Source organism: Cyprinus carpio, chromosome A19 (assembly GCF_018340385.1).
Source record: "Cyprinus carpio isolate SPL01 chromosome A19, ASM1834038v1, whole genome shotgun sequence".
Lineage (NCBI taxonomy): Eukaryota > Metazoa > Chordata > Actinopteri > Cypriniformes > Cyprinidae > Cyprinus > Cyprinus carpio.
The window spans coordinates 17,903,277-17,920,264 of record NC_056590.1 but is presented as its reverse complement, the minus strand read 5'-3'; the positions used below and the strand labels follow the sequence as shown (position 1 = coordinate 17,920,264).

Here is a 16,988-nt window from a genome sequence, read left to right as displayed (position 1 = left end):
AATAACTGATCATTCATGATTCATTTGAGTCGTGTCTTTTCATTGAATCCGCTGAACCGGTTTACTAAACAGATGTAAATGATTCGTTCAAGAATCGGACTGAATCCGATGTAATTTTCAGGGCATAATATCTTTTTTAGAATTTAATTTTAGAATTTAATTCTTAATTAGAATTAAATTTAGAATTTTAAGAATGTTATTGCTAATTATATCTCATTCCTGCAAACAAACAAACTGATCTGGCACACACGTCATTTGATCAATATATTCTTCGAGCATAAGAAGGTTTTGGAACGCTGTCACATAATTACGTCATGCTAAAAAGAATTGCGGAAACGTTTCAGTTTTGAAATGCACTGTTCGAAAGAACCGACTCTTTCAGTACTACAGTTTAATTCTTCCGGAAAGCCGCTAGCTATAATTCTCCGCTTCTGGACTCTCTGGGTGCAGCGTTTAATGTGATGTGAAAATTAGGCTAATAATACTTTGAGGTCGTGATTTATAGTATGGTGTAAATAAGTTAGGTCCACAAGCATACATTAATATTGATATTGTGTTCCACCCGGAATGTTTTTGTAGCTGTACGCGTCCATGTCCCGCCGTTATATTCAACTGTGCACATGTCCAACACTGTTATGTCGGGTAATCACACCGATCAACAAATGTCTGCTCTAGAGGAAACGAGGACCATCCTTTGCGATCAGTTTGCCTCTATCTCTGGATCGGACAGTGCTGTGGCGCAGTGTTATCTAGCAGAAAATGAATGGGATATGGAGGTATGGCACTATCACTGCACCAAGTTTCTATATAAAACATATTTATTGAATAAAGCGTGTTTAGTTCTTCTCATCTTCAACTATTGCCGTTCATATAAAACTTTTTATTTCTGTGTTCGTGCCAGAGAGCACTGAACTCGTTCTTCGAGGCTCATATGGATTCAGTCTTTGATGTTGAAGAAGCAGAGGAGACTAAAGCTGTTTCTGGGAATAAGAGAAAGGAGGTCAATTCCTCAGACCCTGCTGATGCTTCAGGAACAAAGAAGAAATTTAAGACAGACCAGGTGGACTGGTAATGTGTTCTCCTCTAAATATTAGGAATTGAAAACTGCATTTTCTACATATAACATACTCTATATCTATACTAATAATATTTGAAATCTTTTTTCACATTGATTGTTGTGCAGCATTGACCTGACAGCGGAGGAACCCACCTGCTCCAGCAGTGTGAACCCTCAAGAAAGTCAGGCTGAAAGTGCTGTAACCGAATCTAACGCGGAGGACAGCAAGCTCTCCGTCATCAGCTGGAATGTGGACGGTTTGGACACATTGAGTCTTGCAGAGCGTGCCAGGGGCTTGTGTTCGTATCTAGCTCTGTGAGTTGTTTAAAGACCCCTGATATTCTCTATTTCATGTTTTATTTGACACTAAGTTTGTGTTGTTTTACTCGTAACGCTTTGTCTCCTTTTTTTCCGTTGTTCTTTTGTAGATATACACCAGATGTGGTTTTTCTTCAAGAACTTATTCCATCTTATATTCAGTATCTTAAGAAACGTGCTGTCAGCTATCTGTTTGTTGAAGGTAAGAGACTTCAGTGCTCAGTTATTTATGAGTTATTTACTCATTCATGAAGTTCCCTGTCATTAAAGGAAGCGATGACGGATACTTCACAGGAATAATGTTGAAGAAATCAAGAGTAAAACTTCTGGAAAGTGAGATCATCTGTTATCCTACGACACAGATGTTGAGAAATCTATTAGTTGCTCAGGTGAGTTTGTAGTTTAGCAGTAAGCATTATCCAAAGATTGCTTTAGGGTATAACGAATGGAATGAATTGTTTTCAGGGATATTTGATGAATAGAAAATTAAAAAGAGCAGCATTTAGTTCAAATAGAAATCATTTGTAACATTATAAATGTCTTCACTGTCACTTTTGATCAGTTGAATGCATCCTTGCTGAATAAAATTATTTATTTCATTTTAAAAACGCTTACTGACCCAAAACTTCATTATACACACATTTGTTTCTTTTTTGACTTGAGGTGACTTTCTCAGGTCGGAAGCTATACTTGATGACATCACATTTAGAAAGCTGTAAGAACCAATCAGAGGAGAGAATGAAACAACTGCGCGTTGTATTTCAAAGGATGCGGGGAGCACCAGAAGATGCTACTGTAATTTTTGCTGGGGACACCAATCTCAGAGACACCGAGGTAAATTCTCCACAAGGACTAGATGAGTGACGCCTAACTGCTGGTGCACAAAGAATGGAAACAGAATAGAAAATCCAAGTCTGTGAAATTGTGTATTGTATTAATAATACACATTCAAATGAAACCATTTTCAGTTTGGTGTTGATGAAGGGTAGTTGAGTTTGACTGATGCGCCTGTGAATAGGAGAGAAAGTTTGGGAAACACTGGACTAAGAGTCACAGTAACTCCAAATATGACGGAGGTGAAAGTCACTAGTGCGGTGCAGTATTTCTGAAGACTGTTTCTGTCCGTGTAGGTGGTAAAGGTGGGAGGTTTGCCTCCAGGTGTGTGTGATGTGTGGGAACAGCTGGGCAAACAGGAACACTGCCGGTACACCTGGGACACCAAAGCAAACAGCAATAAGACTGTGCCTTACATCTGCAGATGTCGCTTCGACCGCATCTTCCTGAGGTCTGCTGAAACCGGCCCAAGAGTCACTCCGGACCACATGGTCTTGGTGGGAATGGAGAAACTGGACTGTGGCCGTTACACCAGTGATCACTGGGGAATTTACTGCACTTTCAACACATGATTATTAAATCCCTAGAAGACTGTATATACGTGTGTCGTTTAGAAGATAGTTTTAAAAAGTGTTTCAAATGAAGAATGTGAAGAGTGCCTACAAATTCAGACTACACATCAGTGTAAGAAACAAAGACATACAGATAATAATAGAAGGCAAAGCTGGATATAAAATACTTCAAAAAGGTTTCAAAAAACCTTTTTAAACCTCAGTAATTGTTCCTCCACAGTGTTTTTTTTTTTTTTTTTTTGTCATACAAAATCTTCTATTACAAACCATGATTTCAGCCAATCTCTGCTCTCTCATATAATTTTTAAAAAATGTGAAAGTGTTGATTGGATTTGTGTTTTTTCCTAAATAAATGTGACCTTGATTTATTGTGGTAATTGTGGTATGGGTTGTGTGTCCTATGTTATACCACAAGTGGTCAGTGTTTCTCAAGCATTACATGAGCTTTGAAATGGCATTGGTGCAGAAGCACAGTGAACTAATACTTCTTGAAATTACAGTGTGTTTGTGCATGTGTGTGCATACTGTTTAAAAATCTGTGAAATTTTGATGGTCAAAAATTGTGCAAATAGAAAAACAATGAAACCATTACATTTACAGTAATATTCTAAAAAATACTTAAAACGGTACTGTAAAATACTGAACAAACAACTTTAACAACAATTTGAAAGAATGTTAAAAAATGTTTTTTTAATTTTCTTTAATCTGTTTGTCTACACATAATTTCTTTGTAGAATTTACAGATTATTGTGGTTTAAACAGAACAATCTGTACTAAAGCAATAAAATACAGTTAAAATTGATTTACAGTTTTTCCTCTATATTTCATTATATATATATATATATATATATATATATATATATATATGATCTTTTATATTATAATCACAATTTATATTGTAAAAATGATTTATATAGATTTTTCCAAAATTATGACTGGCACTTAGTTGCGCTAGCATTTCCATCACACTGATAATTTTTGCCCCAAATAAAGTTTTTCAAAAGTTAGTTTACTTACCACAGTGTCAAGAGGTCGAGATGAAATATAACACATGATGTGCAACAAAAAATATCACTTGAGAAGATAATATTGTTCCTGTGCATCATTACCAATCAAGCTGTAATTTGGTGAAAAAAGTGTGAAAATATGATTTATTTGTGCTTTTTGAATACATAAAATTATAGCTATGAAAATACCCTGAGCAAGACAAAAGTCTGCCATTTTATTTTAAAAATATAATTTCTTAAACTATAATTTCCGTCACAGAATGATATTAAACACAATACATGCTCTGGGATGGGGTGCCTTGAAACAACACTGTGGTTCACTAAAGTGGACTTTGGACATTGTTAGTAGATAAATTAAATAAACCAGTGTGAGTGTTTATCTTCTGGTGCTTAAACTATCAGGCAGGGTTGCCAGGGTCACAACAAAACCCGGCCAAACTAGCCCAATCACATCCCGGGGGTAAAATACACATAAAATACATGTTTTTGGCCAGGATCTCCTGGTAAAATTTACATTCCAGAGGCTAAATATCACGTTATTGGGGTCGCTTCAACTGTGTTACAGTAGCCCAATTCCACAGGAAAACTGCAGACTTGGCAACACTGCAGCCAGGACCTGAGCTCACTGCATTTATCTCTGAAATAATGTTCAGATAAATGTGCTACTTATTCCTGTTGCAGTTTGAGAGAAATTAGTAGTGAAGTCTTCTCTTAACTGTCCTAAATTAGCTGAAAGCATGAGTGTCAAGGCAGCAGCTGTCTTAAGCAGGGTGGACATGTGACTCCAGACAACCTTGAAAGACACCCCACTGCCAAGGCTAATAAACCTTTTGCTTGGTCAGATGAGTAAATATTACATCTAAACCAGATCAGACTGCCACAGATCTGCTCTCAGGGTCCGTATGACTGGCTCACAGAAGTCTGCTCAGAGCACAAACACACTCTCCTTGTCCCTCTCTCCAGGGTAACAGCCACTGCCACTTAAAGGGCCAGTCCTGTGATAGGTCTGTTTGAATATCCGTGTACTTATATGCTGTTAGAGGTTGTTTGAGGCTCTCGTTGTCCTTAACAAGACATGGTAGTAAATCGCAGGGCTTTTCCCCTTGATAAGCGTCACTGTAGCACTTTGAATTGTTTTGACACATGGCCAGGAGCACATGCTATTTCAGTGAAGGGGGAATTATGGGAGTTTCAGATCAGTCCTACTCCAATTTTTAAACACAGAAATGTCAATATACCAGACTGAATATGCAATCACTGGTGGCGTAAAGACAAGAACGTGATGTGTTTGTTTGGTCAGCACTTTTCCAGGAGGGTTTTCCCTTATCACACAGGGGTTACGGTCATGGGACAACTCCAGCTGGGATCTTCCAACACAATCTCAAAGCAATTCATAAATATTTTATGCTTTGGCGAACTGGTGGCTAATTTATGTGAATGTGAATGTATGTTCTTGTTTTCTGTTTCTGTTTAGGACCTGCATGGCTACTTTTTGCATGTTTTCTACTATTCAAATTATACAAAGTCATGAAATTGCCACCCAGTTAAATATTTACGTTTTCCCATGAGATCGGAGTTGGTTATGTTTAGGGGTGAACCTTCATGTTTACTGTTTTTTTGTTTGTTTTAAATATTCAGATAATAAAATTACATACGAAATTGCCACCTCCTAAAGTTTTCTTGTGAGATCAGGTTGCTTATATTTAGGGGTGGACCTTCAGGCCTTTTTTTTTTTTTTTTTTTTTTTTTACATTTATTTATAAATTTTTTTAAATCATACATCTTCGTACAATACACACAAATTCATACAATATTGTCATGTAAAATAGTTAAATGTTTCGGTGAGAATGGGTAGGTTATGTTTGGGGGTTCTTCTTTTTCCTAAAAATCTTACGGTTTCATTCAATTTACATTGTACAAAATTAATTCAAAATTGTCACCTTGTAAAATAATTATGTTTTCTCATGAGATCAGTTTGGTTATGTTTAGAGTTAGGGAAGGACCAACATGCCTTTTGTTGAAAATTTGTACATTTACATACAATTTACGTCGTACAAATTCAAACGAAATTGTCACTTCATAAAATAGTTTACAAATAGTTTTCTCATGATATCAGGTTGGTTTTGTTTAGAGGTGGACCTTTATGGTTATTTTTTCCCCCTTAAAATCAAATTTTTCTGTGCATTTTCCTACAATTCACATTGTACAGTTTCATATGAAATTGCTACCATGTGTTTTTTTTAAGTTACATTTTCCTGTGAGACTGGGTTGGATCTTCTCCTTCCTTTCACAGTTCAGATTGCACACTTTAGGTTAGATAATGGTGTAGTTTGTACCATATCACCGCAACTCCAAGATAACAAATACTGATAGAGGAGGTAACCATATGAGGAATGAAATCTTAAGTAATTACACAATCAGACAATATATCACTGTCAATCTGTAACTAAACTCAATTATCAGCAAACAAACTGTCTCCTGTTATAAGAGCCTGTTCTAAGATGTGTCTCCTACACTGAATTAAATGTAGAAACACCGGGTTATTTATGTAGACTAGAGAGCATAGCACAAGATGACTGTGTAATTTTTCAAGTTTTATTTCATAAATAACACTGAACAAGCATGATACAGCAATAAATATTCATTAACATTGCAAAATTCTCTGTATTACAAAATACAGTGTATGTAAAATGCACTTGTCAAAGGGGTCAAGAGGTTTTAGTATAGTACCTGATGTGCCCTAATCTGAAATTACATTTGTATATGTATATATATGTATTTTTTATTTTTTTTTAATGTGCTTTTATCTCAGATTAAGGTTTGCCAAGGACCTCGCAAGACCCCTTTGCTATTATACGCACTGTTGCACATCCAACTGTCATTCGAACTGGAAAAATAAGACAAAGCACTGATACATATCCTCAAATTATCATTTATTTTTGTAGTTTGTTAGATTTAGATTCTTTTTGCATTTGACATCCCAAAAATCTTCAGTTTTTCAGTCATCACAACCCCATGCCTGCTTGAATTAAGAGTCTGAACACACTGCAGGCAAGTGTCCCGTTTCAATGTCTTAGGCAGCAAGAGGTACAAGGCAGGTTGACATCGTAACACAAGACCAGGATTGTTGGATCTCTACAATGTAACTCAGATGGTGAGTCAGCTTGTTCAGTTTTTATTTATTGCTAAATTCAGAAAACAGAGGGGCTATTCCATTTCCTTGAGAAAAAAACCCATAAAAACCATTCATCCCATTTTTAAGTTAAGGAATGTGTCCATTTGTGCACAGTTACACCTGCACTTTTCAAAATAAATGTAATAACTTGTTAGAAAATCTCTGTGTAAGAAAAAAAACAGAAACAAACGAGATGGTGTATTTCACTTTGTAGTAAAATTGCAATATTAATTCGAGCCCTTGTTAGCAGACTCTATAGTCTAAGTAGCAGCAAAACTATAACTGGAGATGTAAATACAGAGTAAGATGAGATGGTTTTTCAGACTGAGCAGCGCACCAGTGTTCCACTGATTGTCAGATTATGGTGACGCTCTAATGTTGATGCTGTAAACCAAACGGTGAGTCTCAAATGACACTGAGAATGAAGTCACTACCGACCAAGTGTACATTTCAGCTACTGAGAAATCCATCATTGAGAGCATGTTTCTTATTTAAAAAAAAAAAAAAAAAAAGCTCACAATGACAAGTCAAACTAAATCAAAGTCTTTTCCATCTCTACACTGATTTACAGTATAATTTCATGTCAAACAGCACAACAGTGTTGTTGAGCATAGGTGAAGCTAATGAGAAGACAAAACAAACAAAGCACCAGGATTGTGTGAAATTCCCTGCATGGAGGGATTTCGTGTTCCCGGTGTGAAAGCTGTGAGTTCACTGCGGCTCGGAGCTCGTTAACAGAAGCCTGTGCTAAATTATATAACTGGGACCCAAATACGTCAGTCAATGCTCGAGAGTCTTTTGTTTCTAATTAGGGGAATCTCTAAGGAGGGAATGACAGACATTACAATGACCGGAGTCGTGTAATAACATTTTAGTTTGCAGTTTTGTCAGTTATTTGTAGCTGTTCTCTCTGCGCTCACCATGAGTAACTGAGCTGCGGAGGCTTTGAGCTGAATTTTCACTAGTGTGCATTTTTGAGAAAAACTGCCAAAAGATGCATTGTAGGCAACTGTGAGCCATTTTAGCACAGTGCCAACAACCATTAGACTGTCGTGAATAACTTCAGCATTCATTACATAAGAATATTAATAATAATGTACTAACATATGACAATGCTTCCCTTTTTTATATATATTTCTCCTAATTTGGGAAAATAATTATATATATTCAATATATAGAATATATTCATAATAATTACTTCTCCCCACTTTTCAGCATTTCGTCTTACATATTCAGTTTGTGAAATTCCTTGTGTGCAAACGTTCTGAATTATTCTAACAATGAATAAATTAACAAAAGTGATGTAAAAAATGCTAACAGCCCTATAATAAAGCATTTGGTTAAATAATACAAGAAAGAAGGCAGAGTTTCAGTTCTCTCAATATGAGAATGAGAAATCGAACGCGTACGATCACACCGCTGAGCTTATCATGCTGTGCTAAAGGTTCTTGGCAGGACATCCTTAAATATCCAGCTGAGAAAATTTCCTTCCCTCCCATCTGTTCCAGAGTAGCAAACGTGTTCCCAGTTTGGCAAAAGCCACAATTTTACCCAGGTGGTACTAACTGATAATATGTTTTTCTTACTCTAGACATACATACATACATACAAAAAAAAAAAAAAAAATCAAATAAAAAAAAAAAGTAAAAATATAAATAAAAAAAAAAAGTAAAAATATTAATAATAATAATAATAATAATAATGAAAAAAAAAAAATATATATATATATATATAAACAAAAAAGCAAACATCTTAAGCATATTAACCTGATATATTAGTTGGGCCCTCTTTAATAACTAACTACAATTCTATAACATTCACTTTAATTAATTTACCAATTTCATGCTTTAGACCTCTTATAAAGTTATAGAATTTTATATTAGTATCATATTTCTTTTTTTAACGAAAACGTACCACGAAAACAAAAATCTCAAGCCAATCTCATAAGCTTCTCATATAATACTGGCCCAGGGTCCCAATCTTTGGGCAATATTTCCATCAAAGTCTGCTGATAGGCTCTTTGACAGTCCGGTGGCGCTCCACATCAGACCTCCATCATAACTAGAACAGCTGGCTTGGACTGTAGCAGCTCCCAGGACTCCCTGATGCAGGCGAGACAGATCTCCATCCTTCCAGTCATTGTCAGCCCAACTGGATGTAGGCTTGAAGTATGTTCATCAGCAACAAAGACGCTGATCAGACCACGTTGATCCCCCCTCCTGTGGCAGCCCGTTTGCTGCAGTAGGTCGAGCCGCCGTGGTTGGCCGCTCCACCATTCATGTATGACGTCTTCAGCTCCAGCTGGCAGGCTGCAATGGCAGCGTTCAGTTCCACTTGTGCTCGATGTACAACGTAAAACATCAGGCCTATGCTGATGAAGATCTGGTGAGAGGAACAGAGAGACTGAGCTGGACGACGGCAGATACAAAGATCCAGACAATGGGACTTATTTAATGCGGTTGTAAATTTAAGCAATAATTCCTTGGCTGATATATCGAAATATCCTGTTTCAGTCAAGAATTCATTAATGGCATCTAACTTTACTACAAGAGCAAATGCAAAATGAGAAAATTTTTGGTCAAAGCTCTGCCAATGACCATCTATAATTATGGTTTATTACAGGATCCACAAGAATCTAGACTGGACATAAATATTTCATTTGCTCATATGCTTACATATCCATTGCAGAATCCGCAAGATGTTTACCATTAAAAAAAAAACAACTACTACTAATAATAATGTATTGTTTTTTAATAGTAGTATTACATTTTTTATATATCTTATTTTTAGTCCAAAAGACATAAATAACACAACTTACACAAATATATTCTCTAAGATAAAATAAAACAAAATAAATTAATTATTAAATGGATGCCACCTTATTGGGACAATAAAGCCCTCCCTACACCTACCCTAACCCTATCTGATTCTTTATTTTCAACTTTTTTATAATTTCCTTTCCTTTCCGATGCGATATGAGATTTGAAGAGGGAGAAAAAAAAACTGGCAAAAGGCAGTTTCGAACTCTGGTCGATCGCGTCAAAAAAAACATGCCTTACCATCTACGCCACTGATACTGATGTTCAACGTGCCTTTTTTCAGTATTGACCTTCCCAATCACACGCTGGTGGGCAGAGTTAGTGTAAATAGCCTCTGCTATAAAGGCAGTCTATTTGCACTTAGTGTAAATAGACACTCCGTAAATTAAATTATACAAATTATCTGGTTTAACCATTTACACACATCCTTGGATTTTAACATCGGGTTACACTCTTTAGCATTAATCACTGTTTATAGCCTTTTGATTGTCATCTAGGAGTCTCTCAATTGTGCAAGAGGCAAAGCTGAATCTAAACGTTACTGAGAGTTCCAGGGAATTCTGAGAACTGCAATATGCAAAGCATACTGGAAAACCAAAGAACTTTACAAAACAATGAACAACTTCAATGCAACATTACACTGTGTACCGCTAATTGTGTGCAATTGTGTGTAAAAAAACAACAACAGGCAATACAGTTATCAACAGGAAGGGTGTTGCATTCTATGTTGTGTTAAGCTCTATAAATAAACGTGACAAACTATACCACACCATAAAAAAAAAAAAAATCATTTGCAAGCTGCTTTAGATAAAATAGCCTGCTAAAATGCAAATTCTTGGATCCAAATGTCAATGTAAACTTCTTTTGATAATTTTTCTCTTAATAATATAACTTCTTGAAGATTCTGCAAGGAGTGTGTACATTTGTGGGCTAAACTGTACATACAGTGTTCTTGCTGATTTCCTTTCAAATCCTTTCTTTGTGTTTTTGGAGGCTTACCTGTAGACTGAACACAAAGTATCCACTGACGCTCTGTTCTGCGATCACGTCCTCCATTGTGCGCAGGGTGGTGCCCAGATATGAGTTAAGGAGTTGTGTTGGGAGAAGTCCCACTGAAGAAGCCACTAAATAATTTGGCAAGGAGACGTCTGTGATCTGTCAAAGAGAGCAAGAACTAAATTTGGTCACAGAGTTAGTCAAGATTAATCACAGAGAGTTTTCACCGCCTGCAAGAATGTGTCATCAGCCTCGTTCAGCCCCCTCACTGTCCTTCACTAGCTGCCTCTAATGCAATAAAAATGAAAACGTTTTGACATTTTTAATCATTTTTCTTTTCTGTGTCATCATATGTTGAAATGCTAGCAATTGTTAAAACTTTTTTTAAACACTTAACTTCACACATTTTACATCCCTTCCTATATGCAAATACAATGCAATGCACAGTTTTTTTTCCTTCAGCACCTGTGGGATGTTTTACTGGTTGTACTACAATGCAAATGCTTTGTAAAAATGCACCTTTAAGCAGTGCTTCTGCCCCGTTCCAAGTCTGAGCAAACACACCTTACATAACTGTATTAAAGCTTAGTATAATTCAATTCTATTACCTGTGAGTGCGAGTTGTAAAACATGGTGCAAACATCTATCTTCAAGTAGTAAATTATGAAACATGATGTAAAGTCCTTGTATTTTTGATCATTAATAGGTTGGCAAAGATGCAGGCATTGTTGTATTAGGCTTGCGTCAACTTATTAATAGTCATATGCATTCTTGTTTTAAGAAGCGACTTCTGTGTAAATGGCTGTGAAGCAATATTTTAAGTATGCACTACACAGATGCATGCATTGTGTTGGGTTACCTACATAACACATGACATTCTGCTTCAGCAGAAAACACAGGGCACATTGAAATACAGCTCCTTCTATAGGATGTGCTTACTGAGGGTATGTGAAACGTAATTCCAGTGTGACCTGTTTAGGGCCGACATACATCATACCCTTGGGCTGTGATCCCTCTGTTACATAAAAAAAAAAAAAAAAAAAAAAAAAAAAAACGTGAAATAAAACCTATTAGGCTTAACACAATTAGAGTCAGTGGCACTTACAGAGAGCCTGATGTTCACTCTCTCTCTCCAGCTGCTGAATAACAACCTCATTGTTTTTAGGACTATAAGTAGAGGGCAGCAGGCTACTGGAGCAAGAGTTCTGACTCACGGTAACAGGTTCAGAGAGAAGAGTTACCGAGATGACCCTAGTGTTCAATTACTAGAGCAACATTCAGAAAGAACAGAGACTTATGGTTGCTTCAAGGGCAATGACACTGTACTAGTGTAATGTAGGTTACTTTTGACTCAAAAGTGATGGCTAAATAGGGTTGCACGATTATGATAAATCAGAAGTCTTTTATTTATTTTTTTCCATTATGTATAAGACAACTGCAAGTTATATTCTTTATGTAGGCATCTAAACAGTATTTCAGAATCATTGAGATAAGTTTTTATATCTTCCCATTTTAAAATTATAAATGTTGTTTTGGCAACAAGTCGAAATAATGTGTTTATGGTTTTAGTTAGCGATAACAATGACTTAAATCAAGCTGAGAATTCAGTGTTTCTGAATTTATTGTGATTTTATACATCTGTAAATCAAGACTGCACATAAATGGCCAATTTTTACTGGTCCTCTTAACTGCAGGAAAACAAAACTGTTATTCAAACGTGTAATTAATTATACACAGAAAGCGAGCAACGTGCCAGTTCTAGAACACTCCTATCCTGTCCGTTGTTAGTTTTTCACAATTTCACACAACAGACCAAACTCCTCGCAAACAGAGCTTTGGACTCTGTAGCTACGCAACAGAATCAATATTTTATTACAGAAAGTTTACGGCTTGTTGATTTTAATGGGAGTATTCTAGCTGTCACATCACTTTCTTAGAGTGTACATTGGGTGTTGTACAAAATACAAATTCTGAATGCAAATTTATTAAATAACTCCCACTTTGGCTTTAAAGCTTTTTGTGTGCCAGGAGATGTGTCTTCAGTACCCAATATTTAACAGCTGCCTCGATTAAAAAAAGTCTAAAATACAAACATTAAATGCTCTGATTTACCGCTGCAAAAAAATAAATAAATTAAATTTAAAAGACAGGCTGAATATTGCAATTGACAATATTTACAATTAACTACACCAGCTGTTATTTTGAATAATTTCAATTAACTGTTGCAGCCCTACATGTAAATGAAAGAAAAGAAAAGAAGAAAAAAAACCAGCTGTTTAACATTAAAGCTGTTTGTTAACCTAGAAAATGACACACATTCCTGCTGTAAGCAAGTGTTCAGTGTTCATTTCCAGCACTCCTGAAACCCAGATATGATCAGTCACTGCAGCCAAATATGATCTGTCAAGCAGAAGTGAAGCAAAACATTCAACTTGCATTAAAAACATCTGCTCATAAACATAAGTCATCATCATAAAACTTCAAAGAAGAAATACATTAACATATGAATCATCCAGTGAATAAATTATGCAAACGGAGCAAACAATAGTCAAATATGTTCCAAAATGGCAGTCTACAGGTCCACAAGCTCATATCAAGAACCAAACCAGCCTTAATGCCTGAAAAAAGTCTCTCAAATCTAATTCAATAAAAGCAGATGTCATCTTCCTTTGTTTTAAGAAGCAACTTCTGGACCAACAAAATAAAACATAGCTTATAAAATTTACATAAAATTCGATTTTCATTAAAATCACATAGAGGAGCCAAGAAAACCACGTAACTTTGTGTTTGTTAATTTAAATGTTGCTGTATATTTACACGTGTCACCATGTATTTATCAAAAAGGTTCAAGAAACGGGGTTAGAAGTAATTCTGAGAAAGGCTAAAAAATCTGTTAGAAACTGCAGTATTATGTATCATTGTTCTTTACTGTCCTCTGTCACCCTTAAAGGTTACGGTTTCTTTCTCCTCATGTGTGTCGTCAGCTAATTAAAAATGTATTATGTTGGTTGTGCAAAGTGTGTGAAGCTAATATTTCAATGTACAAAGAGGTCTGTCTTTATATCCTTAATCTGGCGTGAAGAGCAGTTATGTTTGATTTAAATCTGGCTCTGAGCTGGAGGTCTTAATTGTTTAATTCCAGCAAAGCTGGATAAATCCACCTGGATGTCACTTAAAGATTAACAGCCACTTCAATGCTATTAATCAGATACCTTTGTGTGCTGGGTATCTTTTTACTTTTCTAAAATAATTAATCAACCTTAATTAGGGATGCAACGATGCACAGCGAGCCGGTTGAACATCAATAGAAATATGTGACGATTCAAATCGGTTGAGATGTTAAACGAATCACGATACATTTGGGGATGGGGAGTTTATATGAATGTATGTCTGAGGGGAACTGACTGTCTTTAGAAAAGTTTAGATGGTATTTTCCTTTCATCTCATCTCTATATAATGCATATTAAAGTAGTATTTATGTAGTATAGTTTTTAGCACAAAACTAAAGTCAGAGCATTCTGTTTTTGTTTAAAATTTCAAATTTTACAATCTAATTTAGATTAAAAACTGCTGCTCATGTGGCATGTATGCAGCATCTTTGTTTGGACTGTGATTCAAATGCAGTGGTTGCCTCTAATTTTAAACAGAAAGACCACGAGCAAAGCTTTTGTTTATATCAGTGGTTCTCAATTCCAGTTCTCGCACCCCCTGCTCTGCACATTTTGTATGTTTCTCTTATCGCTTCAGAAGTTTGTTTGAATGTAAGTGCCCTGCGAAGTGGACATCACAGGATATTCCGCCATGATTCCAGTTCGAAGCGAACGTATATGTTCCATTCAAAGTGCATTGAAGTGTGTGAGACGTGAATTTAAATTGTCTTTATTAACAGAGGAATATGATGTCACACTTGTCCGTGTGTGAAGACGTTGCGCAGCGCAAATCCGTGAATGAATGTTTCGAAGTGAGGTAAACTTAAACAGATTTCCCCTGCTCAGGGAGTAGGGAGCAATGAATACTGTGTAGGGACCATGTCAGTGGGAACACAGTTCATGCACAGAGCTAACTTCTAACGAGTTGATTATCTGAATCAGGTGTATTAACAAAGAGAGAGGTGCGAAATATGCAGAGCTGGGGGGCGTGAGAACTGTATTGAGAACTGCTGGTTTATATGAAGAGAGTTTTTTTCTTATTTGATTTGGAGTTTGTTTTAAATTTTCAATTTAGTTTCATTTGACACATTTCAATTTCAGCATTTTGTCCAAGAAATAATAAAAGGACACCTTTTTATTTATAATTTGTCTTAAATCTAATTTTGTTTAAAAAATTGTGAGACAATTGTATTGTGAAATCATCTTGTGAATCCTATTGCATCATGAGTTGACTGAATTGTTACATCCTTATAAATAAATATAAAAACTTAAATAGGGAGAATTATATGTTTTGCTCAAGATAAAAGAGGGTTTGTGAAAGGCTCAATGTCAGTGTTTTGTGATTTTTTTTGCTTCAGGGTCGCTCAATGTGGGGTTTCTCTCACTAGCGAGTGTAAAACCTGGAATGGATTTCGAGCAGAATGATTACAGAGCACTCTGAGCGGGATGGCAAACCTTAATCACAATCCACTCATATGTTGATCCAGATCAGCTTTTTAATAAAAAGAAGTAACTGATTTCAGACATTTCTTGATATCAACAAAGCCAGACCATTTTCTTTGTTTGGAACGATCTTCATAGGCGGAGAAGAAATATAGGAACTAGGCCTAACTGGTGAATTTTTGTCTCTGAAAGATAAATTATGTAATTTTAATTATCTGTTCAGCGAGCTGCTGTATAAAATCAATATCATCCTTGTACTTGCTAAAAGGATACAAGGTTAACTCAAACCATTAAAAAAGGTTACTCGAAACAAAATAGGCTTAACCAGTGCTTCCCAAACCTGTCCTGGAGGACCCCCTGACCTGCACATTTTTGCCTTATCCGGATACCCACACTTGCGGTCTTTGCACTTGATAACTTGACTACTTATATGACTTATTTCCTGTATTTGTCCCAAGTGTTCAAGTGAGGATGAAGACCACAAGTGTATGTACATCTTTTCACTACCTGATGGGACACACCTTAACTTCTGGTGCTTCTAATTAAGTGATATAATTAGTGACAATTGAATAACAATTACATTAGTAGCAGAAATGGCCAAAACAGACTTACCGAGAAGACCGCGTTCTGGAGGCCGAAAGGAATCGGTGTGAGTCTCGCTAAGGCCACGATTTTGAGTCCACTTCCACCCTCCACCACCCGAATAACAGCACTCAGCTGTTCACTGCTGCCGATCTTACCCAGAACCCAGTTCGTCAGCAGTCGCTTACACACCACATGAGCGATGAAAGTCCCGATCAAAACCCCAACCATCACCAGCCCCATGCCCAGCACAAACCCGTACAGATACCCCGCGGCCACGTTCAGCACGATGTAGCCCCAGCCGCAGGGGAACGACACCGTGATCAAGCCCACTATGAACAGCATGGCTCCCACGAAACTGTCCAAACTCTCCACCCACAGCAGCACGTCCTTCAGGTACTGGCGCACCAGGGCCACCGAGGAGAAGCACACGGCCGTCAGGACGCACGCCAGCAGGGCGCTTTTGAAGCAACAGGTGCTGATGCAGCACGGATGCCTGAACTCGGGAGTGAAGGACGCGCCGGGCTCGGTGTGACCCGCGGGGTCCGCCTCCGGTTTCCCCCCGTTCCCTCGCTCGTCAAAGACGTTACAGATCAAGATGTCGATCTTGTCGCAGTCCAGTGAGCCCGGGGTCCGCTGCAGCCAGCGGCTCAGATGGAGGTGTCCCTTCCCCGCGGCGTGCTTCAGGGCTTTCAGCACACCCTGCACTGATTCAGAGCTCCACACATTCATCCCGTCTGCACTGGATTGATCCACTGGACGTCCGGTCCAAAATGTTGACCCTTGAATTTACACGTTGGGCTCCTCTGACCAAGCGTTTAAAACAATTCAACTGTATGGCGGAGACTATCAGTCCAGTGATTTATAATCTGGTGATTTATCTCGGAAACACTGCTGTGGAGTCGCACCAGTTTAAGGACTTGAGATGCAACTGTGTCAGCTCGCTTATGAACGCCATGCCCACCATCAGAGGAATAACCCCCCTCAGACCGCTCCTGTCATCGCGTCTGACTGATAAATCACACACACGCTCAAC

The 16,988-nt window shown here is 37.2% G+C and overlaps 2 protein-coding genes across 3 annotated transcripts; one reads left to right on the top strand and one right to left on the bottom strand.

Moving 5' to 3' along the window:
- The first annotated feature begins 320 nt into the window (after window positions 1–320).
- LOC109110922 (tyrosyl-DNA phosphodiesterase 2-like) lies at window positions 321–3,583 on the top strand. Of its 2 annotated transcripts, none has more exons than XM_019123874.2 (7): window positions 321–776; window positions 902–1,068; window positions 1,184–1,372; window positions 1,486–1,577; window positions 1,670–1,764; window positions 2,039–2,209; window positions 2,506–3,583. In XM_019123874.2, exons 1-7 carry the CDS (start codon window positions 621–623, stop codon window positions 2,779–2,781), a joined length of 1,146 nt encoding a protein of 381 aa, XP_018979419.1. In that variant the 5' UTR covers window positions 321–620; the 3' UTR covers window positions 2,782–3,583. The 2 variants fall into 2 exon arrangements, with proteins under 2 accessions (XP_018979419.1, XP_018979418.1); XM_019123873.2 differs by having other exon boundaries at window positions 340–776; window positions 1,646–1,764.
- A 5,123-nt stretch (window positions 3,584–8,706) lies between these two features.
- Window positions 8,707–16,684, bottom strand: tmem64 (transmembrane protein 64). Its single transcript, XM_042776843.1, has 3 exons — window positions 15,983–16,684; window positions 10,782–10,937; window positions 8,707–9,345 (listed from the first exon to the last, which is right to left on the bottom strand). The coding sequence occupies exons 1-3, from the start codon at window positions 16,682–16,684 to the stop codon at window positions 9,160–9,162; spliced, it is 1,044 nt and encodes a 347-aa protein (XP_042632777.1). The 3' UTR covers window positions 8,707–9,159.
- Between the last annotated feature and the right edge of the window lie 304 nt (window positions 16,685–16,988).